We start from the raw sequence: 26,367 nt of genomic DNA, 5'->3' as shown, positions 1-26,367 counted from the left end.
AGTTTTACATTCACTTCTGACTCAGATGTGAGTGGTACTTGGATAAGTGGTAAGTGAGACCTTTCTTTGCAGTCTGCATTACATACTTGCTTGCCAGGCCTGTGACCACCTACACTTATTCCATTAAAATTGACCTAGGGTTCCCCCTCATTAGCTTTCTCTGCCTTGACTTCTTTACCTTGTGGGTTGAACTGGAAGTGAGATTTTGAAATTCAGAACAGTGGCTCTCAAACTTTATGGTGAATCAGAACCACCTTGAGGCTCCTTAAAACAGTGATTGCTGACGTCCCCCAACCCCCACCAGAGTTCTGATCCAGTAGGTTTGGGATGAGGCCCAGAATTTGCAACTTGTAACATGTTCCCAGGTGATGCTGATGCTGCTGGTCTGGGACCACAGTTTGAGAACCACTGATCTAGAAGAGCAAAAAAACCACTTAAATTTATCAGACAGTATGTCAGTGTTAGAAACAGATGTGTTTCCTATTCATTTTGCTCATCCAAAGCTAATCCTAACGGAGCACATTTTTGAATTTTTTTCCAACTCCACACTCTGAGTATGGAGAAGAGTTGGTGGTATGCTGACGTACATGGGCACCAGATAAAGTCATTTATACACATCTCCTTCTGACCCTGTGTTCAGTGACATCATTTCCATAGTCATTCATAGTAGCAGAATTTATAGCATGGAAATCAGACAAATGCTATACAAATCAGGGCTCCTTTTGAATCCTCTAGCCGCAGAGTCAATTGTTAAATGCTTGGCAGTGCAGCACTGGGAAGAGTGATAGCACATGAGGTAAGATCTGACATTTCCTTGCAGGAGCATGTATGTGAATTGGAGGGGTATGGGCAGTGAAATTTGTAAATATATCCATTTTGCAAGGAAATGTGAAAGAAAATGATAAGCTTAAAAGTTTTTCAGCAGGGTTTTAGGAAAGATAAGAGGGTGGTGAGATGATAGTAGAGTATTTCAGCATTGGGCTTTGGAATCAGATATGCCTAGGACAGAATCTGGCAGCCTCACCTATTGGATGTGGGATCTTGGGAAAGGAACTGGCCTCCCCAAATTTGAATTTACGTATTGGGAAAATAGAAATAATGTGTTCTTATGAGGTTCACATGAGAAAAGTAATTTAAAACCTAGAACAATGACAGACACATGGGAAATTGTTACTTTCCCTCAGGAAATGTTAATTATTATTATTATTACTACTAGTATTGGTAGTATTTGTTTGTAAACAAATATTTACCAAGTACCTTTTACTGCACCCAGCACTCTGCTAACACCATTAATAAGTTGTGTAAACTTAAGGAGTTTACAATGTTTAATGGTGCCATCACATTTTCTAATCAGATTCCAAGAGGGAGAATTAGAAGGTATGTATCTAGGTACATATGCTAATACTTTGGAGTGCAAATATTTACCAAAAAGGAAGTAGACCAAAAGAATTAATAGGATTATGAGCTAAGAAGAGCTGTGATTATGAAATATAATATAGCACGATCACTCTGTCTTATCATGCTTTGGCAATAGCTGAAATAATTTCTCAGGCACTAGAACACTTTGCAAAGAATATATAGAGGATAAAAATCCTCTTGTTTAAACGAGAAAATGTTAGCATATGATTTAAAATGATTAAAAGTGAGAACTTCTTGTTTCTTTTCAAGATAATATAGAATTGCGTTACATAACACAATATGAACTAGAGTATTCATTGGCACACCAAGTTAAAATGCTATTTAAGTTATTAATTCTGTAGCAAGGGGACTATTTGTCTAATTTTCTGTTCTTTCTACCAGAGTATTGGCTGAAATATTCATGTAGCTATTTTTGACAATAGACAGAGGGGTCCTTTAACATATAATTTTATGAAGATATAAAAATAATTCATTCAGAAGGTCTGAGCCCACCTTCTGTAAAGAGAGTGACATAATTCTATTATATAAAGTTTAAATATATACATTGATGATATATACTGAGTGGGGTTCTGATGTCAAAACCATGTTCTTTTTCATGAACTATTAGATGATCGTCCTATAGGATGAGAAGGCTCTGTTTTAGATTACTTCTCTCCTGTATTGTCCAGATCCTTCTTATGTCCTATGACTACTTCTTGTCTCACATGATTCTGGGCCAGGAGTGTAGGCTTCGTGTTGAAACCACCTGGATTCTGTTACATATATACTGTGTGATTTGGGACAATTTATTTAACCTCTCTGAACCTGTTTCCTCTCTTAGTGAGATTGCTAAAATAATAGTTCAATTTCAGAGTTGTTGTGAAAATTAAGATAATGCTGTAAAACACTTTGCATTCTGCCCAACACATGGTAAACACTCAGTAAATAGTGGCGGGGTTTGTTCTTTCCTTTCAGGGTTCTTATTATTAGTTGCAAATTGCCTCTGGTCAGTGAATATGCAAATGTAACTTCACTTTTAGTGCAGTCTTTATAGAGACTTTTCCTTCACCGTGCTCTGCAAAATGCCGGCTGCCTGTAAAGGCAGGATTTTTTTTTTTTTTTTAACTGAAAAACTGTAACTTGAAAAAATTACCTCTTGCTGTTGTTAGACCCTGCTGTAGACCCCTCTCTAACCCTGAATATTCTTTAGCTGGGTACTTTCTCCAGTCCTGGGTCCTCAGTTTTAATGGTTGGGGTTTCTTCTTGCTAAGGAATTTTTCTTCCTTTGGGACTTAGATTAAGAATGGATGCTCACTATATAACTTCTAAGACTCCCTCGATCACGACATGAAATATCCCCACTGTGTTCCAGAAGCACTTGGAGGAAGAACTAAATCAGAAGACTTTAAAACTTAAAATGTATATTCTCAGCTGCAGAAGCATTTCTAGAGATGGGCATGGGAGAGGCAGAGGTGATGAAATGGAAGTCAAATGGTCAAAAATTAAAGGAGAAGTGAAAAGTTTGGATAAAGTCATGGAGATGAGAAGAAAAAGTTCAGGCAATGTTGAAGTTTCCATCCCCAGAGTATGTGAGGGGCAGAAAAAAGAGCAAAGTGATTTAAAAAGAGAAAGAGGGGAAATGAAGATGGTGCCAGGAAGGGTTTCAAGATATGGCTCAACTTGTTAAGAGGGCTGAGGAAGGGGAGGCTGGGTGGCTCAGCTGGTTGAGTGACTGGCTCTTGATCTTAGGGTTGTGAGTTCAAGCCCCAGATTGGGCTCCACATTGGGCCTGGAGCCTACTTTAAAAAAGGTTTAAAAAGAGAGGAAGATCTGAGGGAAACAAAGCAGTGAGCTGTAGATGTCAGGCAGCTAAACTGAGTCACAGATAGGAATGAGTACTTGTGAGGGGGATAATTTGTTAAGCTATATATATACTTTCTCTTTTGCATTTCTCCTACTCTATTCTGGAGATCATTCTTTGCCTTGGTGAGGTTGAAGATTGTTCTAATAGGAACACAAAGGGGAAGGAGGGATATAGGATAAATTGAGTTTCAAATTGGGGTGGGGCTGGAATCAGGGAGAACAAGATGAAAAAGAAAAGCAGAAAAGGAAAGCAAGAACTTTTGAAATTAGCTCCTGAAATCTGAAATAGAATTCTGCAAGAAGACACATTTAAATGTGAGACTTTTTAAGACAAGGAATGTTCTGATTCTTTTAATGATCATTAATGTATCAAGGCCTAGTGGACTTGACCAAAGAAGTCCATTTGATCTAAATCCATGCAGACAGGAAGAAGGGTCTGAGTTGAGTTCCTGTGAGAAATTCTGTCTCCTCGTGTGATGTGGACAAGGCAGGGCAGTTTTTTACTTGCTCCTGAGGAGAGGATACCAGGGATATGGAATATGGCCAGGTGCTGCCCCTGGAGTGGGTGGAAATGGCCTTATGGCTGAAAACTTTGGGCCACAGTCTGGGCCAGGGATTGGATAGGCATTATAAATGTACTTCTGATGTTATATGGGTTGATGGGGTCTAGCTGAAACAGAACAGTCCATAAGTGCACCAGACCCTGTCATTGTCACAAAACCTCTGAGGATACTAACACAAACCTTTGGCTGAATTCTAGAAGAATGATGCAATGGCCCAAGATAATAGAGCAAAATTCTTTATAATGATATTTTCTGAGCTGATGGGTACTAGTTTACCTAAAATAAATTTTCTACATTTTTACAGAAATTGTTCTTCAAACATTAACTGAAAACACAAAGGCCATATTGCCAGATCACCAGGTATATAGGTGTATGAGAGCTGTTGATCCTGTCCCCAACCCTACCCAGCCCCAGGCAACATCTGTGATGAGAGAGTTGCTGGGGAAGAAATGTAAGTGATGGGGGCAGTGCCGTTAAGCAAGGCCACTCATGAAACATTACTGTGGACTCTGCTGTAAAAATGTTAACATCAAATATGTAAGTGATGAGAGATGGAGAAGAAAAGGAGAAAGAAATTTGAATATGGAATAAGTCATAACTTATTCAGACCCCCACACTTGTTCAAGCCAGAGAAGGGTTGACTTAACAACCATCCTGCTCAACTTGTAGTATTTGCTAGTGAAAAATGAGGATGGGTGAAGGAAAGATTCATTCACACATTGAGTTTAACAGGGCTCTCCTTTCAGGGGCACAAAACACTGGGGCTTTCATGGATCAATCTGCTGAAACTGCCCAAAAAAGGAAGGAAAAGGAGAAAAGGACAAATACAGACTACAGTGGTATCATTTGAGAATCAGTTGATGATCCCCTTCGCCCTGGGCAGAGATGGGCACCTTGCTGTTTCTGGTCGCTGCAGGGCTGTAGAAATCTGATAATCATTAGTTGTTTCCAGTTCACTGGACTGGATGCAAAAACAGATTCAGGAAAGGGTTAGCCACCCACCCATTCAAAGACTCTTGGGAGTTAACACTCTTCCAGACAGTAACTTTCCATGAGGGCAGCTGGAGGTATTTTTTTGGTTGTTTTGTTGTTATTTGCTAGGTTTTTGGGTTGTGTGTGTGTGTGTGTGTGTGTGTGCGCGCGCGCGCATGTGCTGGGGGCCGGAGGGGGGGAAGGCGGGGGAGGGGGTTGTGCTAAATAAATGATGTGTCTCATGTTTATAGGATTTGGTAGCTACCCAAGTGTGACAGGTGTTTATTTTGTGTTAGGCTAGGATAATTTGTTATATGAAGTGGCGCTGGAATATAAAAATGGCCTCAATTCAACTTTTAAACTAAATATTTACACTTTGAAGTAATTAGCCGTTAGGACAATAACACCTGGTAGTTCTGTGGCATACTTCAAGAACATTTATAGTCATGGCTCAATGACATTTATTGAACTCTGTTAGCCCAGTTGCAAATAGTAGCCTGCTCTCACTCTGCTGATTGAAAAACTAATGCAGAAAGAAGGTAAATTATCTGCTCTGGCCTAGTGGCTTCATGGCACAGTTTGGATTAGAACACAAAGAAGCTAATCTGGTCCCAGGGATCTGGCCTTTGAGGCATAGCAGAAGCTACATTGCAAATGCCAGTCTCTGTTTGCCATGATTGATACTGGGAGAAATCTGTGACTTTAAGGATATGATGCTGTTTTCATAAATAATAAAATAATATTTATCAGGTTATTTATTCATGTGTTATAGATTGTTTATGGGTCCTAATTGTGAATGAATCCATTGGAGCTGATCTTGCAGTAATGATTCATGTAATGATTCGCATTACATGAATGCATGGAATGAGAGAATAAATACAAGCAAATTTTGTCAATAGAAGAGAAAGCCAAAACTGAGCTGACAGCGCAGATAGTTTCTAGAAATTAAAGGATTTGCCAGTTCTCTACTGTAGGCCTTGAAGTCTATTAAGGAAGGCTGGGAACACAGACAGGGAAGGGCATAAAATAGATCTGCCTGTAAAGAGAGCTGATTTCTCATTTGGAATAGGAATAAGTGATGATGACATGAGCTAGCAGACTTGAGAGAGAAGCTTGCATGTGGATAATGTGCATACTTGAACACTTCACCATGCATGCGTTACATTTCAGGCCTTTGACTTTCTTCTCTAATTCACCTATGGAGAAAACCTGAATGCATGATCAACTCAATGGTAATTTCACCTTTCTGTAAAACATAAAGATATTTATTGGCAAAACACCTCACAGGAGTGTTTTGTTAGAAAAATGAAGGCCATCTGTGCTAGAGTCTCTAGGTAGTACTTCTTTCTTCTCTTTTGTTCTGCAGAATTGCACTGCTTTGTACTCGCTCACTTTCAGCAAAAAAGCAATTTTGTAAATGGTGCACTCAAATGCTCTGATGAAGTTATAACTGATAAAGGCACTGAGACGAAGATGCTGCAGTGAAAAATGGGGCACGTCAAAGAAAACTGATTTGTAATCATAAAATGCGGTCAAGGTGATATACAGTGGTATGTGTATTGCAGGCTGTCAGGTGCCCACTTCTAGGTCTGTCCACAGCCTGAGGGAACTATATCTTGTCAGAAATGCTTGTGGATGCTAATCTGTCAACACTTGTTCAATGTCAAATTGTATCAGAGGGTTCAGTCTCCTTTTGGACTTCGACAATTGCCTGCTAGCTCTGTTATATCTCCTTTGGTCAAATGAGCTTTCACTTAAAAGCTGTCAGGATTTTTTCTTATGTCTCTTTCCCCATGTAACTGGGAAGATAGGCTGATTCTTAAAGCCACATGTACTGTTTACTTCTTTTTATAGTGATCTCATAGATCTTTGATATAAAATTCCAATCACTTCCCAGGAAACACAAATACCAGCACATTCCACCCCTTCTGTGGTCTTTTATTTAATAGTCTTTCTGGCCTGGGTCAGCAATTTTCCCTTCAGTCATGGAAGCCAACTGCTACCTTTTCCTGTTATGGGTTCTTTACAAGTGCTACTCTCCAGCCTGGGGCGCCTTTTTTCTCCTTCCTTGCATTCATGTTTCTCTTTACCTTTCTCAGCAAATTAAATCCTCCCCTAAGATTCATCATCTCAGAGACCTTTCCAGTTTCTTACTACTTGAGACTCTGTTGCCAGACAATATTTTATGCTAAGTAAGCTGCAAGTTTTCCCATGACAAAACACCTAGAAATTTTGAATGAATATTTTTGAACCTCCCATTTAAATGCATAGATGAGTTCACAAAACATAATCTTTAGAGAGCAAGTGCATAAAAAGCCATATCTGACACTGTAGCAGCTACTGTTATTGCTGTGTGTGTGTGTGTGTGTGTGTGTATAGGAACATGGGTGCCAAGAGTCATGATAACCCTACAGATTTAAATTATGTTTAGATTATATTTAGATTATAACAGCATGGAGGGATGGATGACAAGCCTTGGGGCCTGTGAGAAGCAGGAGTTAGAACTAAGACCTCTGCATAAAGATGGTCTCTGTTTAAAGACTCTTGAAGGGCCACATGTTCCATAAGAGTGACTAGAAAATAAATATCACCCACACAAAAAGGCCACATAGATGCTTTAAAACTAAGCCTTGCTGCTAGGGAACAAAATTCCCCTGGACAATTTCATAATCATGGGATTGTCATCTCATGGGTTTTTGATTCAAATATATACTCTTCTGATGGTTCATAAATCCACAAGCCGAGAATCACCATGAAAAGGAGTTACAGGTCAGTGAAACCATGGTGACTTGTGAAAATTGAATACCCTGACTTGACCACAGAAGTTTCCCACAGAAATAGATATGCTGAAGATGAGTTCACAATCTAAAATTTAAAAATATTTAAGGAATCATTCACCCTGAACCAGAATCAGCAAAAACAGTAAACAGTAGGATCATAACCTGAAGAAATTCAGATGTTACATTTATCTATTTGATTTTAAAAAGGTGTATTAAAATGATTAAAAGGAGAAGTATAAAAGAACATGACATGGATAGTATCAAAGAGACAAATAAAATCTCTAGAAATTTAACTAACCATTTAAATAAAAATTCAATTATATTAGAATATTAGAGCTGATAGTAAAATAGTGAATTGGAAGGTAGATCTGAAGAAAACTATTTGTAATGTGACTCAGATAAAATTATGGATAATATGAACTAGAGATAGGCATAAATAATAATATTCTAACATATATGCCCAATACAAACTCCAAAAGGAAGAAACAGAGTTTAGAATTCTCCTTAAAAGAAAAAAATCACATACATTTCTTATTTGCTATTACCACAGAATCATCCATTCATCTAGCCTTCTATTCATCCATCTACCTATTCATTAATCCTTCCTTTCCATATACCTATTCAATAAACATTTATTCAAGTATATACTTTATCTTATGTATTGTGTTATGTACACAAAAATAAAAATAAATCTTGTACTTAAATTTAAAAAAAATGCTAATGTGCAATCTTTTGGATGATCAGAAATTCTCCAATGGGGAAATTAAAGTTTGTTTAGGATCTCAGTCAGATTATCATCTCAATCATGCAATACAAATATAACACAACAAAATTACCTATCTGAGAGAAAAGGAAAGAGAAGGGCATTTGTGTAGGTATATGAATATATGTGTAACACAGCAAGAAAAAAGTATGCAACTGTCATGAGCCTTGATATTGCCTTTAGCAAACACCTCAGGTTGTTTGGTTTCTCATTTAAACCTTCATTCCTGAGGAATCTGAGCTCTTAATGTCCACTCTGCCTGGACAGATTGAAGGACCCTTCTTAATCTTTACCTCTTGGATTAATAGAACCATCTTGGAATCAACTAGCTTCTAGCCAGACTTCTTTATGCTCCCATTTTGCTCCAGTCAATTTCCCCTAAGGAGCCAGGACCAAATACCACATTTTTTTTTTGCTTTCATTTATTGTCCCCAAGAGGACCAAATGGACAGATGGTAGTTGCCACCTCCAATGTAGTCAAATTATTGTTAAATCTTTTGATGATTCCTCATTGGATATTGAAAACTCTAAGTCAGCAGAATAAAAAGTCATGGAGATTGGGAGAAAATATTTTGTAAAGAGTCAGTGGGTATAATTACAACAGGTGCCAACCCCACTCACTTCTTGTTGCTGGTACTCATGTCTTCTAGTCATAAATTGAATCCTTTTCAGAGCATTTATCGTATCTTGTAGGATAGCATTTCACACTAGCCAAATGTTATGCATTAGTTTGACACAGTAAATGAATATTTAATAGGCAATTCCAACTACATCTGGGTAATGGGGAAACAGATATGACCAGTAAATTTTTATTGCATTTCTTTCTTTTTATAGTAGAAGGACTTTCTTACCAGAAGGACTAGAGTGAGGCATTCCATGAAGATGACAAACCATGCAGTAAATTTATGGTTGGTGTTGCTTGAAAAGACTGTCCAACATGGAAGGAATATCCAAATCCAGGACAAATGTTTGTTCCAGGGGATGTAGCAGGATTCAGCATTATCAATCTGCCACAAGACGGCTTCCTGGTCCAGTTAGGTATTCTACTATATTGAAGGGTTCAGGCTTCTCAGAGCTTGAAAACACATTCAGTCTAACCAATCAGGACATTCTATTGAGTAATATGGACAAAAAATGTACTTAAATTCTGCCTTCTGGGAAGATTTCTCTTCTTCACTTTACTTCTCTTCATGGAAACCCTTAAGTAGGCTCTAGTATTATGGTGATCTACCTCTCTCTGTTGTCAGCCACAGAGTTCTCTTCCACATCATTCAGTCATAGGGAACTTTTCATGAAGCAGTGTGAGCCCATGAAGTGAGCTGTCTCATGACATCATGAGAGATATAACCCTACTATGTGTGGACAATGTTTCTTTTCAATTTTTGCCTTGAGGACCTTCCTAAAGTTGATATCTAATATATCAACTTCTCCTTGATTGTTGAGTCCATTGCTTACAGTTAGTTTTAGGGCTAGATAGATCTGAAAACTCCAAAATTATTATGGTCAACTGAGGTTTCTGATTACCAAATGTCCCGTGGTTAACAGGACTCAGTGGCAAGCAAGCTGTTGTTTCCCAAAAGAATAAATTACACATCAAAGAGCATGTGCTTACCACTGTATTCTTCGGAGCCTTTGCTATGACTCTTCTACTGAGATTTGCCACAGGTGTAATGCTTCATCTTAACCTTCCCAAGATATAAAATTTGCCATATCATTGAATTGGTGTCATGGGGATCAAAGGGCAAAGCTATTTGTAGCAGCTTTTGTTGGCATCATCAACTAACTCAAGTTATGAAAATTCATTATTACTTTGTGAGAATCAATTATATTTTACATTAACTAAACTGGAGAATTATTATTATTATTTTTTTAAACCAAGTCTTTTTTTTTTATGATAGTCACACACAGAGAGAGAGAGAGGCAGAGACATAGGCAGAGGGAGAAGCAGGCTCCATGCACCAGGAGCCCGACATGGGATTCGATCCTGGGTTTCCAGGATCACACCCTGGGCCAAAGGCAGGCGCCAAACCGCTGTGCCACCCAGGGATCCCCTAAACTGGAGAATTAAATTGGGCATGTTGGATTTACCCTGCATTTCCCCTTCTCATTGGTAGCAATAATCTCTGTTGTTCTCCTACGGGTGTAGTATTGCTCTTGACTTACTAATCTGTACAAAAAGAGATACACAGGGCTGCACATGAACCTGTTTTTCTATAGCTCTTACTCTATGAGTTGGAAATCTAATGTGAGTATTTTTCCAGCTACTGAAATAAACTCAAGCATTATGTTCAGGACCTAGAGAAATAACTATATATTGGGTTGAGGGTCATACGCAGCTAATTGTGAGGGAGACTTGTTGGTAGAAATTATTTTCATAGCTTATAGCTCTTGGAATATAATGAATGGAATATTTATGTGTGTGTGTTTTGAGGGAAGGGTCTTCTTATTGCAGAAAAATCTGAAAACTTCATGAGACCTAATTTTTGGTATTGGGTTTGAAGAATTAAGGCAAATCTCAAAAAAGCCCAAAGGGGGGGAGAAGGAAAAGTTGTGAGGAGTCAGCAAACAACAAACACATATGAAAGGAGGGATTTCTTCAAAGTCAGAAACCAGATTGTCACTGTGGCCATGAAACTGTCCTGGCCTGGTGACAAGGTGGGGCTGAGAAATTGCTAACTATTAGTGTACCAGATTAAGAGTAGGAACCTTGTGCGTGGCTGAAGTGGTCATTGGTTGGTGGCTTATCCTGGTTCATGGCTTCTTCCTTGCTAAAAGTGTTCTTATTTTAGGCTCTCAGGTTTTCCCTTGATTAAGGTGAATCAAACATAAGCCCGCAATCAAAGATTACCAAACATGCACATGAATTAAATAAATGACATTGGTGAGAGTTAGAATAGGTAACCTACAACAGACATAGACCCTAAAAGACTGTGAACATAGGAATAAAAAAATATAGTTCCATAAGATGTGGAACATAAAATGACATGTTATCATATAGTTAAAGAAATAGAAGATGGAATGACCAAAATGTGCAAGCGACAAGGCTCTATTTAAAATATCTGGGTATATCCAAAGTCAGAAGAGGGCAAGAAATAATAAAAATTGAGCAGAAATAAATGAAAAAGAGACCAGAGAAACTAATAGAACAGATCAATGAAATCAGAAGCTGGTTCTTTGAAAAGATCAACAAAAAACAGCCAGTCATTAAAAGAGAGGGAGACAGAGAGAAGACTCAAATAAATAAAATCAGAAACAAGAGAAGAGGAATACAACCAACACCACAGAAACACAAAGGATTAGGAGAGAATATTATGAAAAATTATATGCCATCACATTGGACAACCCAAAAGAAATGGATAAAGTCCTAGAAACATATTACTCCCTACAACTGAATCAGGAAGAAGTAAAAAGAAATTTAACAGACCAGTTACTAACAATGAAACTGAATCAGTAATCAAAAAACTTTCAACAAATGAAAGTTCAGGACCAGATGGCTTCACAGGTGAGTTCTACCAAACATTTAAAGAAGAGTTAATACCTATCCCAAAAAATAAAAGAGAAAGAAAACCTTCCAAATTCATTCTATGAGACTAGCCTTATCTTGATACCAAAACCAGAGAAAGAAATACAGAAAAAGGGAAACTGCAAGCAATATCTTTGATGAATATAGAAGCAAAATTCTTCAACAAAATATTGGCAAACCAAATCCAATAATACATTAAAAAATTATTCACCATGATCATGTGGGATATATTCCTGGGATGAAAGGGTGGTTTGCAAAGTAATCAAGGTCACAAATCATCACATCAAGAGAAATGATAAAAACCATACCATCATTTCCAAGAAAAAAACATTTGGCAAAGTACAACATCCATTCATGATAAAAATTCTCAACAAACTAGGTTTAGAGGGAACATATTTCAACCAAATAAAGGCCATATATGAAAAACTCCTACAGGTAACATCAAACTCAATGGTGAAACACTGAGAGCTCTTCCTCTAAGATCTGGAACAAGACAAGGATATCCACTCTCACCACTTTTATTCAGCAGAGTACTGGAAGTCCTAGCCATAGCAAACAGACAAGAAAAAAAGGCATCCATATTGGTAAGGAAGAAGTAAAACTTTTACTATTTGCAGAAGATGTGATATTATATATTAAAAATCCTAAAGACTCCACCAAAAAACTACTAGCAGTGATAAATAAATTCAGTAAAGTCACAGGATGCAAAATGAATATGCAGAACTCTGTTGCATTTCTACACACTAATAATGAAATAACATAAAGAGAATTGAAGAAAACAATCCCACTTATGATCATGCCAAAAAGAATAAAATACCTAGGAATAAACTTAATCAAGGAAGTAAAAGATCTGTACTCTGAAAACTATAAAATGTTGATAAAAGAATTGAAAATGACACAAATAAGTGGAAAGATACTCCATCTTCATGGATTGGAAAAAACAATATTGTTAATATGTCCATATTACCTGAAACAATCTACAGATTTAATGCAATCTTATAGAAGTACCATCAACAATTTTACATAACTAGAACAAATAATCCTGAAATTTATATGGGACCACAGAAGTCCCTAAATAGCCAAAGCAACCTTGAAAAAGAAGAAAAACTTGGAATATCACAATCCTAATCTCAAGATACACTACAAAGCTGTAGTAATCAAAACAGTATTGTAGTGGCACAAAAATAGACACATAGATCAATGGAACAAAATAGAGAGCCTAGAAATAAACCCACAATTAAATGGTCAATTAATTCATAACAAAAGAGGTAAGAATATGCAATGGGAAAAAGTCTCTTCAACAAATTATGTTGGAAAAACTTGACAACTACATGCAAAAGAATGAAACTCGACCACTTTCTTACACCATCCACAAAAATAAACTCAAAATAGACTAAAGATCTAGATGTGAGATGTGAAACCATAAAACTGCTTGAAGAAAACATAGATGGTAATCCCATTTTTTCTAGATATGTCTCCTTTGGCAAGGGAAGTGAAAGCAAAAATAAACTATTGGGACTATATAAATAAAATCTTTTAAAAATAAAAAAGTAAAACTAATGTAAACAATTTTATTTATTTTTTTAAAATATTTATTTATTCATGAGAGACACAGAGAGAGAGAGAGAGGCAGAGACACAGGCTGAGGGAGGAGCAGGCTCCATGCAGGGAGCCTGATGTGGGACTTAATCCTGGGTCTTCAGGATCGTGCCCAGGCTGAAGGCTGTGCTAAACCACTGAGCCACCGGGGCTGCCCTGTAAACAATTTTATTTTAAAATCAAACTGGAAGTTATGCTATCTGAAAGAGTGCATTTTTTAAAAAAATAAAACTAATGTAAACAATTTTATTTTAAAATCAAACTGGAAGTTATGCACTCTTTCAGATAGTTATACATTCTTTTGAAAACTTTATTTATGTCTTTATTTTAGAGAGGGAGGGAGAAAAGGGTAGTGAGGCGAACAGGGAGGCAGAGAATCTTAAGTAGACTCCACATCCAGCACAAAGCCCAACACAGGGTCCATTTACAACCCTGAGATCAAGAGTCAGGTGCTTAACCAACTATCGACCCAGGCTCAGGATTTTATTTATTTGAGAGTGCCAGCAAGCAAGCAGGGGCAGAGGGCAAGGAAGAAGCCGACTTCCCACAGCACTGGGAGTCCAATGCAGGGCTCCATCTCAGGACCCTGGGATCATGACCTGAGCCAAAGGCAGATGCTTAAGTGACTGAGCCACCCAGGCGCCCCTGTTTACATTAGTTCTAAATGTATGGATTAACCTCTAGTATGGAATCAAAATGTTACAGTATTTGAGACACATCATCACCTATTTAAAAAATACAAGAATAACATTGTCATTAATAGCCCCTAAATTGTACATTGTTCTAGTTTCCAATTTAAGCTAGATTTCAATTTCATTCTTGCTTCAACAGCTATAATAATATAATATACCTCCTGATGGAAGTTTTTTTTAACTGATCACTCTATCACAGTTCTTCCACAAAATTATGGATATACAACTGATTCTTGAACAACAGAGAGGTTAGAGATGCCAAGCCCCATGCAGTCAAAAATCCATATACAACTTTTGACTCCCCCAAAACTGAGCTACTAATAGCCTACTGTTAACTAGAAGCCTCACTAATAACAAATAGTCAGTTAACACTATTTTGTATATGTTTTATCTGTCTTCTTAAAATAAAGTAAGCTAGAGAAAATAAAATGTTATTAAGAAAATCATAGGGAAGAGAAAATACATTTGTATTACCATACTATATTATTGGAAAAAGATCCGTGTGTAAATGGACACACACACAACTTCAAATGTGTGTTGGTCATTTGTATTGTATTTATTCTGATGATCTAATTGTCTCAAATTTGCCCAGTGGGAGCACCTTCAAGATGATTTTGATTTCTTGATTCTTTGGGAATGTCTCGTTCATTCTGTGAGCATTTTCTGGCACAAGATGTTCTAGGCTCATCTTATGTTTTCCTTGTTCCAGGCCTTGAAATTAACCATTTTAAGGAGGGGCCTTTTTAAGTGAGAAATGGTATTTAGATATATTTTTTACCACAGTATGTCTAAATCTATCTGTTTCAATAGTATCCTATTGTGTCGATTAAATACCATTTTCTATTCCTCCTTGTCTTCTATAACCACTTGTGATCTAAACAGATTAACACTAATCTTTTGTGTGATTTATTTTAGTATTTTATAGGAGAATATGCAGATATATTAATGTGTATAAAGAACATGATCATATATCTGTATAGAAATTAGCATAGATGACCCCTAGTTCTAGAATTTATTTCTGTGAAAGAAATGAATCTCATTTATTTCAACCAGGACAAATTAGATAAGAAATCTAATTAGTCTGAAATCCTGCTTTCATCCCTCAAATCAATTTATCAGAGATGTCACCCATCAGAGTCCACTGCTTGGATCTGATAGGAAAGCCAAATGTCTGGCGGGCTTGTATAGTCACTCCTAAAACTATAATATGAACGGTAATCTGTACGTAGAATGCAATTTGAAAACACTGGCCTAAGGTACCTCTTTCCACACAAGCACAATTGCATATAAGTTAAAAACTCTTGGGATGCCTGGGTGGCTCAGTGTTTTAGCGCCTGCCTTTGTCCCAGGGCATGACTGGAGTCCCAGGATTGAGTCCTGCATTGGGCATCCTGCAGGGAGCCTGCTTCTCCCTCTACCTCTCTCTCTCTCTCTCTGTGTCTCTCATGAATAAATAAAATCTTTAAAACAAAACAAAACAAAAACAAAAAACCCTCTCGATTCTGAAGGGGTGCTTCTTTTAGTTGGTTTACTTTATCTTACTGAGGAATTATTTTCAATTTTCTTGAATTCTCTATGTATTCTCTTTGTACTTGCAATTGGAAAAATAGCTTGATTATTTCTATTCTTTGTTTAAAAACTGTTCTTTTTCTATTTTTCTTTCCTTCATTTTGCTTCTCACTTCCTTTTGTCCTTCCTTTTTGCCTATTCCGGGTTTGTTAGTTCATATCCTCTCTGGATATGGTCAGAATCATCAGTGGTGGAAAAATGTGACTGCCAGGAAGTCTGCCTTCATTTTTTTAAACTAAATAGCTTGACAGCCTTTTAATTTACACTCTTTTCAGAGATGGCATGGAATTTTAAGCTTTGTTACTGATTTCCGACATTTAAATCTGTCAAACAGTGTGGAAAATGAAACCAGGAGCTTCATATTGGTAAAAAGACATACTAATTTCTTTAGAATATATATCCTTTGAAGTTTTTCTTTTGGGAACTGTGACCACAACCTCCGAGAAATGAATTTTTTTAGAACCATAAAAATGTGTGTCTAGTCCATGTGAAAAACGACCTCTTTCTAGACAATTGGACAGGTAGAGAAGGCCTAGCACGTATATCATCTATAAATGTGACTTTCAAATTCTAATATTTATGAACAAGTCTCTCACAGTTTATGATAAATGATGTTATAGGAACTAATTAAAATGAACAGATTTTTAAATAACTTCCCGCTTTTGCACTTCTTTGGGCTTTGACTCAGGAATCATCTTTCTCTCGTAAGGTGTTTGATAAACTTCAACGTGTATGATGTAGTTGATAACCACTATTAGCCCAGTTCTTTTAAATTGTCTAGGGACAAGTCTAAAGAATGTTCAAAATATACTCTGTGACAAATAAACCATTTAATATAAATGTCAATGGACATTTTAAAAATCCAAATTTACAAGAGAGAGGATAATCAAATAGGAAGTCAGAATTCATTTCCTCTTATTTTTCATCCTCATTTATTTTGAAATATAAACCAACTCCTTAGGTTAACGGGCATTTACAAGCTAATGTATATTTATTTCATGTTAGTAGTTATACAAAAATATGATTGTGCAGTAAGATCTTTTTAAAATTTTTTTTCAAAGAAAGCTTTTTGTCTATATCTATTTAGGCTGCTATAGCATAGTCCCGTAGGCTGGCTCATAAACAATTTATTTATCATGGTTCTGGAGGCTGAAAAGGCCAGGTTCAAAGAATTGGCAGAGTCCATGTGCAGTGAAGACCCATTTCTTCATTCATGGATGCTATCTTTCACTGTGCCTTCATATGATGGAAGGGGTGAGGGAGTTCTCTGGCATCTCATTTACATATAAGAGGGCTTGATATACATGTGCACTAGTCCTATTCATTAGGACTTCACTCCTATGATCTATATTTTCCAAATTACCACCTCACTGGAGATTAAGTTTTAACATGAATTTTGGGGAAGCACAAACATTCAATCCGTGACACTTTTTATTTAGAAATCAAATTCCTTTTGATAAACAATATTTTGTACAATCACCTATTCATAGAATGCTGAATAATAACAATTATAGTTCGGTTACGGCTACCATTCATTGAGCATTTACTACAAACTTGGCTTTCATGTAGCCCTCATTTAATTATCATGGCAACTCTACAAGGCAAAAATATTATGTCTCTTTTATGGGTGGGAAATTGAGGCTCACTGAACCTTAAGTAACTTTCCTATAATCCCACAGATTGAAAATAAGTTTGAAATGGAAAAACCTGTTTTGCAAATTAAAAAATTAATAAAAACTAGGACGCCTCAGTGGCTCAGTCAGTTGAACATCTGACTCTTGATTTTGGCTCAGGTCATGATCTCAGGGTTGTGGGATGGAGCCCCATGTCCAGCTCCCTGCTTGATGCCAGTCTGCTTGAGATTCTCTCTCACTCTCTCTCTGTACCCTCCCCCAACTTGTGCATGCTCTCTCTCATAAATAAATAAATAAATAAATAAATAAATAAATAAATAATCTTTGAAAAATTTCATAAAACTCCTTTTCATTATATCACACAGTCCCTGAACAAGTTACAATGTAGTTTAACATATACTTACCTCTTTGAATTGTGCTCACTGTCCACATTTTAACACATGAACCCTGATCCTAGGTTCATGATTTTAGTTTTCTATGTACTTAATAAAAATTGTGTAGAAATATATAGAATTATTTTCACTGGTCATAATAGGTCCAAACAAATATGTATCGATTGAGTGCAAAATTTATTGCAGAGTGATGCCATTTTTGTCTTTTTAAATGGCAATAGCACCCTAATAAACACTGACCTGTGGAGTGTTATGTGTTGCTGGAGGCTTTGGACAGCTCTGGTTCCCAGACCTCTATAGCAGAATGTAAAAAAACCAAGACTTTCCTTCCTGAAACAACAACTCCTCCCTGCAGAGTAGCTTTTGGACCACCTGACATTTTACAAATCTGATATCATTCAGCCAATCATTTCCTGAGATGTGTAGGGGTCTGAATGCAGGTCACATTTGTACAAACCTTAGTGTATGTTTTTTTTTACCTGAAAAGTGAACTCAGTGACAGTTGCTAAAAGTATCTCAGCTTTCTTTTTTAAGTCATCTCATGACAGTCAGGATTTAAAAATATGACTTGTGAGATGCCTGGGTGGCTCAGCAGTTGAGCATCTCTGGGTGGCTCAGGGCGTGATCCCAGAGTCCTGGGATCGAGTCCCACATCGGGCTTCCTGCATGGAGTCTGCTTCTCCTTCTGCCTATGTCTCTGCCTCTCTCTGTGTGTCTCTCATGAATAAATAAATAAAATCTTTAAAAAAAAATCTGACTTGTTCCTTTGGTCACTATCATGAGAACTTGAAAATAAATAAGATTTGTACTGTGTAAAGATTCAAAGAGCAGCTGGATACTCCATGTTCTAATTTATTTTATATCTATGAAATGCTATAAAAAATACAAATCCAATAAGATGCCAATCTAACTACTTTTTAAGTGGAAACACCCCATTACACCAATTATATGGAGACACTGAATAATACATTCTTTACTACTCATTGGAATTTCCCTCATGACAGTTTTCATAAGATTTTCTCATTTTCCCCTGAATGAATGTGTTTATTAAACAAAGTAAAGTTCTTTAGCATCATGAAACTTGTGCCTCAAAGGGAGAGAAGAATAAGATATAAATTATTAAAACAAGACCTCTTTTATCTTCATAGGTTAAAACCAAAAGATATGCTTCTCTCAAGTACCCATCACAGGCTCTTTTCCTTACTGAGAGACCATGAGTGGTCAAAGAGGAAGCATGTTCTCCTGACACCTCAGAGTCCAGAAAATCGCTCTCTCCCTCTGTTTGTATTTCTGTACTCTTTTACTAGGTGCTACCAAAGGCGGGCAGGAAGCAAGTTTGAAGCAGGACTAATGCTTTCCATTTTAAGTGGTGGCCAAGGATTTTAGAGGTAACAGCAGCCCTCAAGAGCCCTTTTCATCTTGTAACAAGGCTCTGCAGCTCATCCTGCTGGAATCTGGGTTGCCTTCGGAAACTCCACTTGTTACCTAGAGATGTGAGAAGTCTTGATTGACCTGTCCTGCTTCTACAGCTAATAGAACTGTCAGCATTCCTGTCACTCAGCCATCACCAGACCTCGAATACAATAAAGGCCTTGAAGGTAATACGGGAAGTGGAACATCCCAAGGGCACAGCCTTCTCAAAAATGAGGCCCTATGTTGAACTAAATACTTTACCTCAAATCTCTGAATTCCTGGCAGACAGGAGTGAACATGATACAGTCTTGTTTTTTCATCAGTATAATTTTCTTTTCCATTTCAGCATGCTCATATCAATTCAATCTATGGATGTCCCAAGGGTAACAATGTAAAGTTGAATCTCGCAAGGTCAGAGAAGGTCACTCAGAGAAGGCAGCGATGTATGTGTGTGTGTGTGTGTGTGTGTGTGTGTGTGTTGAAGGATATATGTGAATAACAGCAGCTAGTTGCAAGGGATGCTTTGCCTTGCTAAAGGAAAACTAAAACCCAGATTTCAGTCAATAGCTATTAAATTCTATTCAATTTATTGAGCTAGCCAATATATATTGAGCTCCTTATTTTGACTGGCATTGTTCCCTTTGTTGAGGTTAGACACAAAAGATGCTCTGACAGAGGCTGTTAATGCTCACGAGGGATCCCTGGGTGGCGCAGCGGTTTAGCGCCTGCCTTTGGCCCAGGGCGCGATCCTGGAGACCCGGGATCGAGTCCCACGTCGGGCTCCCGGTGCATGGAGCCTGCTTCTCCCTCTGCCTGTGTCTCTGCCTCTCTCTCTCTCTCTCTCTCTGTGTGACTATCATAAATAAATAAAAATTTTAAAAAAATGCTCACGAAATACACATGCTTTCCTTTACATTTCCCTGACCCTCTTACTATTATTTTTAGACTATGTGACTAAGCTCTGACCAATGAGATCTGAGTAGAGAGGATGCAAACCATCCTCCAGATCTGACCCCTGAATACATACTACATGACTGTCTCAGTCTCTTTTCCCTTGCTATATGACTTTGGAGGCCACAGGTTCCAGATGGCATTACTCCAAGTAGAAACAACCTGGATTCCTGGATTTCTGCTTAGAAAAGAATGCTCTAGAGAGCTACCCAATCAGGTTAGGTTTTGAATAAGTGAAAACAAACTTTTGCTTTATTAACCTGTTGGGATTTTAGGGTTTGTTTCTTATCACAACATAGATTATCTCAGTGGTTTTTAAAGTGTAGTATGCAGACTGGCATCATCAACAGATATAGGAACTTATTAGGAATGCTCATCTTTGGGCTTACCCAAGATTTTTAAAATTAGATAACCCAAGGATAAGACACAGGTGTCTGTGTCTTAACAAGCCTCCTAGGTGACTCCGATGTTACACTAAAGGTTGAGAGGCATAACTCTAAACTATCTTGTCAATATAGACATAATCCTTGATCTTAAGGTTCTCACCATGCGAGATCCTGGATCTCACAGTCTAATAGACAGTAGCTCTTATATCCTAACCTCTTCCCTGAGGACAAGGCATTTCTTGTAGCTATTCAAAGTGATGCTATTTATTCTTTTACCACTCACATTCCATACCATGTAGTTCGAGATGGAATCAGTATTCAACTTGTACTCCCTTACTCACTTTCAAAGTCTTTTTCTTTGAAACCCATGCCATTCCCCTCCATCACTCTATCCTTCTCTTGGTTCATGTCATCCAGAAGCCCCTGTGTCTCTTTCATTTGTTGATAATTTTGGCATCTGAATCAATGTATTCACGTTCACCATGAATATGGATCGTTTCTATGCACATTTATACTTGTTGAAGTTTCTCCTAAGTAAAATAAATTCTTGAACCTCAGATATCCATGTAGGTTTCTAACCCATTTCTTCTCTCCCCATTCACAGCTCAATTTCTTGAAGACTTACCTACCGACATTGTTCATTCTTCACTCCTTTGAAAACTATTACAGTCTAATTTACGTCCTCAACAGTCCACCAAAATAGGCACAAAAAGAAGGCACTTTTGTGCCTTCTGTGAAGATCACGAACATCCTCTGAGTTGCCAAATTCAATGGGTAATCTTGGAATTCAATCAGTGACCTGACACTGATGACCACACCCTCCTTTTAAAATAATTTATTTTCTTAGTTCTCCTAATATTCTCTTATATACTTCTATTTAGAACTTTTTAAAAAAGATTTTATTTATTTATTCATGAGAGACTCAGAGACCCAGGCAGAGGGAGAAACAGGCTCCATGCAGGGAGCCCAATGCAGGACTCGATCCTGGGTCTCTGGGATCACAGCCTGAGCTGAAGGCAGATGCTCAACTGCTGAGCCACCCAGGCATCCCCTATTTCTATCTTATATTTTCTAGCCAACTCTTCTGTGTCCTTTATTCATAATCATCTCCGTCAAAGTGGAGTGCTGGACTTGCTCTCCATACCCCATTTTTTCTTGTACTGCTATTCTTTCCCTAAGGAATCTCAGCTAGAACTATAGTTCAATTACTGTGGATGCCCAGATGACATCTTCGGGTAAGACCTCCCCTTTAAGTACAGGTCTTAATATCCACTGCCCACTGACTTTTCTTGGGTATCTCATACATACCTTAAATTCAGCTTATCCAATTTAGATCTTTAGATCTTGCCATATACTCTCCTGGTCATTTTTTAGTATTTCTTATCTCATGATTCTCTCATCAGTCTATTTGTTTAAGGCAGAAAACATAAGTTATCCTGGATTTGGACTTTTCCTTCACTTTCTATGTCAACTATATTACCAAGTCCTATCAATTGTATCATATTGAATCTCTCTCAAAATGTTTCTGTTCTCACCCTTTCTACTACTATTACTCTAATCCAACACTATCCACACTTGTTTGGACTACTAGAATATCACCTCTCAAGTGGCCTATTGCCAGCTATTCTCTAGGATGTCAACTCATTCTTCCTTAAAATCTTCCACTAGCCTCACATTGTTCTTTTTTTTATATAAATTTATTTTTTATTGGTGTTCAATTTGCCAACATATAGAATAACACCCAGTGTTCATCCCATCAAGTGCCCCCTCAGTGCCCGTAAGTCACCCCAACCTCCCTGCCCACCTCCCCTTCCACCACCCCTAGTTCATTTCCCAGAGTTAGGAGTCTCTCACGTTCTCTCTCCCTTTCTGATATTTCCCATGCATTTTTCTCCTTTCCCCTTTATTCCCTTTCACTATTTTTTATGTTCCCCAGATGAATGAGACCATATAATGTTTGTCCTTCTCCGATTGACTTATTTCACTCAGCATAATACCCTCCAGTGCCATCCATGTCAAAACAAATGGTGGGTATTTGTCATTTTTAATGGCTGAGTAATATTCCATTGTATACATAAACCACATCTTCTTTATCCATTCATCTTTCTATGGACACTGAGGCTCCTTCCACAGTTTGGCTATTGTGGACATTGCTGCTATAAACATCGGGGTGCAGGTGTCCTGGCGTTTCCCTGCATCTGTATCTTTGGGGTAAATCCCCAGCAGTGCAATTGCTGGGTCGTAGGGAAGATCTATTTTTAAGTCTTTGAGGAACCTCCAGACAGTTTTCCAGAGTGGCTGCTCCAGTTCACATTCCCACCAACAGTGCAAGAGGGTTCCCTTTTCTCCACATCCTCTCCAACATTTGTGGTTTCCTGTCTTGTTAATTTTCACATTCTCACTGGTGTGAGGTGGTATCTTATTGTGGTTTTGATTTGTATTTCCCTGATGGCAAGTGATGCGGAGCATTTTCTCATGTGCTTGTTAGCCATGTCTATGTCTTCCTCTTCCTCACATTGTTCTTAATAAAGAATGAAATCCTTATGATCCTATGGTATCATTCATAGATTGGTCCTTCTTCCAACTCACTTCACTCTCTTCCTCTTGCTATCTTCCCTAAAGCCACAGGGTCTTCTTTCAAGTTCCCAATCCTGCCTTCCTGCTTTCTATTACAGGGCTTTTGCACAGGCAAATCTATCTCTGAAAGTTCTCTTTGGCCCTCCTTTGGACCTCATCCTCTTTATGAAATTAACACTGTATCATGCTTATGATCTTAGATCAATGGTCCCTTCTTTAGGGAAGGTTTTCCTGAATTTTAAATCTTCATTTGTTATGTATTCTCTTAGATTAACATTTTTTTTCTATAGGGCCCCTTTTTTTTTTTTTCTGGTATATTCATAGCATTGATGATTTTGTTAAAATCATCATGATTTTGCCCACTGAATATGTTCTATGAAAGCAAAAAACCCTTTTATTTGCCTACAATTGTATCCCCAGTGCATAAGAACAGCTCCTGATATGAAGATACTGAATGAATATTTGTTGAATAAATGAATGAATTACAAAAAAAATATGTTTTTGTAATTCATGTTTTCTTTTCCAACATTTCTCTAACACAGTCATAGCTAAACGCCTTGATTTAACTCCCGGACAGAAGGCTTATAATCAAGGTAAGACTATACAAATGTTAGGATAAATAATTTTTAATTATATATATTATATATATATATATATATATTATATAATATAATATGAAAGATTCTTATTTAGATTCCATGACAAAAAAGAGCACCAAGGAAGAGAAATTAAAATCAGGTCAATTTTCCAAGTTACTTAGGTTTTACATGCAAAAGGAAATGTGTGTGTATTTGGTTAGGGAGATGAAAGAGATGATGATAGATACACAGAGGCTAAGAAACACACTGAGCAAACTCCAAGGTGTCAAGAGCTAAGAAGTCATAACCCCAGCCCATTTAAATTCAGACAAGAGAAGCTGATAACAGTTTATTAATGCTACAGAAACTGTACTATGACAGTTTTCCTGTATATTTCCATCATTGCTGAAGTTTAACCTGATCCATCGTAAGAGGAGAGTTTTATGCTTGGTAAGAGAGTATTATATTTGCCTATTAGCCAATAATGTTTATATCATTCATCTGCCTTGCATATCTGGTTTCTTTTATGATAATGACAGAAAAAGCCAATTCTATGAGTATTTTAGGTTTAATTAAAGATTATCAAGTTATATGTTACATTTGTAACATAGTATTTTATCTCAATTAAAGGGACACCTAAACATTTTTCACAATTAAAACTTAGATAATGATGTCATTGAAAAGAGTAAAGTAGGAAAATCCAGAGGTCAGTCCCTCTATGGAAACAACCATTAAGCTAGACAATAAGATCAGAATAAACTATTTGAACTCTAAGACCTGATCAAACACTTAGAGTAACCAAGTGAGCACTTGTTTAAGGGAGAGGCTGCTGAACTTTGTAAGAGAGTGACATGTGTGAACCAAGCTACCATCCTCATTCCTCAGAACCTCCATGGCTATTGGGGTTAGTGGCCTACATTCCTAGAGTAGCTGGCTATTGCCAAATGGATACTAAGGAACTTATCCTCCAAAAAGTTTGGGTTGTGCATTTTAATTAGTCTGGCAGTTCCCTTAGGGACTGGAATAGGCAATTGCTTTTGTTTCAGTCCCCTTGAGCTGCACTGGTTTTCCCTGTAGTGGCCATTGGAAGATTTAAAGAGATATACACACCCTTAACAAATTGTAATGCACACATTTAAGGAAATTTGTCTTAGGTCACAGGCTGACTACAGAGATAATGGAAAAAAAGCTTCACACACATAAGGACTATAGACTTTGGTAAAATAGTTGGGAACTGTCACTATATAAATGGACAACTAAAGCCCTCAATATGTCAAAAAAACAATCCTGAGGAGAGGGTGAATCTGATTTCCAGAATTAACCACCTTATATAATACATTACAATACTCAAAATGTCTGGTTTTCAACAACAACAAAAATGACAAAGCATACAAAGAAACAGGAAAATAAGGCTCTTTCACAGGAAATAAAGAATTTGACAGAAACTAACTCTGATGAGGCCTGTACTTTGGAAGTACTAATCAAAGAAGTTAAATTAACTCTAGTAAATGTGTTCAGTGAGCTAAAGAAAACAATGAACAAAGTATTAAAAGAGGCCAGAAGAACAATGTTGGAACAAATAGGGGATGTCAATACAGAGAGAATTTTTATAAAGGAACTGTATAGAAATTGTTTGGTTGAAAAGTATCATGGCTTAAATGAAAAATTCACTACTGGGGCTCAACAGTAAATTTGGGTAGACAGAGAAAAAAAGTAGTGAACATGAAGCTAAGGCAAATGAAATTGTCCTTTCTGAGGAACAGAAAGAAAAAAAGAATGAAGAAATGACAGCACCTGTATCAGGTTATTCATCATGGGAGTCCTAAAAGGAAAAGCAAGAAAAAAATGGGACAAAAAAAATATTTGAAGAAATAGTGGTTGAAAAGTTCCTAAATTTGATTAAAGATATAAATCTACACATCCAAGAAGCTAAACAAATGCCAAGAAGGATAAACTCAAAGATACCCATATATTATAATAAAATTGTAAAATGACAAAAAAAGAATTTTTAAAACAACAAGACAGCAGTGACTCATCACATACAGAGGATCCTCTATAACATTAACAGTTCATTGTTCATCAGAAATCGTGGAAGCCAGAAGATAATAGATGACATATTAAAAGTACTTTATTTGATCTTAGCTGAAAGGCCAAGATGTGATTTTAAAAAGTACTAAAAGAAAAAAAATTGTCAACCAAAAATTCTGGCAAAATTACCCTTCAGTAGTAAAGGAGAAATTAAGATATTCTAAGATAAATATAAACTAAAGGATTTCATTACTAGCAGAGTTGTTCTACAAAGTTGCTAAAGGAAGTTAATCAATTGTTTCTTTTCTAATTCATTCTTTTTGTGTCCTACCTAAAAAATCTTGACCAACTGAAACCTCATAAAATTTTACTCCTATGTTTTCTTGTGAAAGTTGTTTAGTTCTAGCTTTAATATTTTGATCTATAGTCTATTTCAAGTTGATTTTTATACATACCATGAGGTAGAGTTTGAGATTCATTTTTTTCCATATTGATATTGAATTATTTCAGCACTATTTGTTGAGATGATTATACTTCCTTTGCAGAATTACCTTTATACCCACACAGAAAAAAGTCAATTGACCAGTGGTGCCTGGGTAGCTCAGTGGTTGAGCATCTGCCTTTGGCTCAAGTCATGATCCTGGGGTCATGGGATTGAGTCCTTCATCAGGCTTCTCTCAGGGAGA

The 26,367-nt window shown here is 37.1% G+C and overlaps 1 protein-coding gene across 3 annotated transcripts in view; it reads left to right on the top strand.

The window, feature by feature from the left end:
* UBE3D (ubiquitin protein ligase E3D) overlaps positions 1-26,367 on the top strand; it is a 209,398-nt gene that overhangs the window by 173,819 nt on the left and 9,212 nt on the right. The window contains exon 10 of one of the 3 annotated variants that reach the window (XM_038554624.1): positions 19,056-19,351. The exons of the other annotated variants lie outside the window; for them this stretch is intronic. Within the exon in view, the coding sequence (XP_038410552.1) occupies positions 19,056-19,088 (33 nt within the window). The 3' untranslated portion in view covers positions 19,089-19,351. Of the gene's footprint in view, positions 1-19,055; positions 19,352-26,367 lie in introns of those variants that run through there. 3 annotated transcript variants of the gene reach the window in all.

Source organism: Canis lupus, chromosome 12 (genome assembly GCF_011100685.1).
Source record: "Canis lupus familiaris isolate Mischka breed German Shepherd chromosome 12, alternate assembly UU_Cfam_GSD_1.0, whole genome shotgun sequence".
Classification (NCBI taxonomy): Eukaryota; Metazoa; Chordata; class Mammalia; order Carnivora; family Canidae; genus Canis; species Canis lupus.
This window is presented reverse-complemented; position numbering and strand designations above follow the sequence as displayed.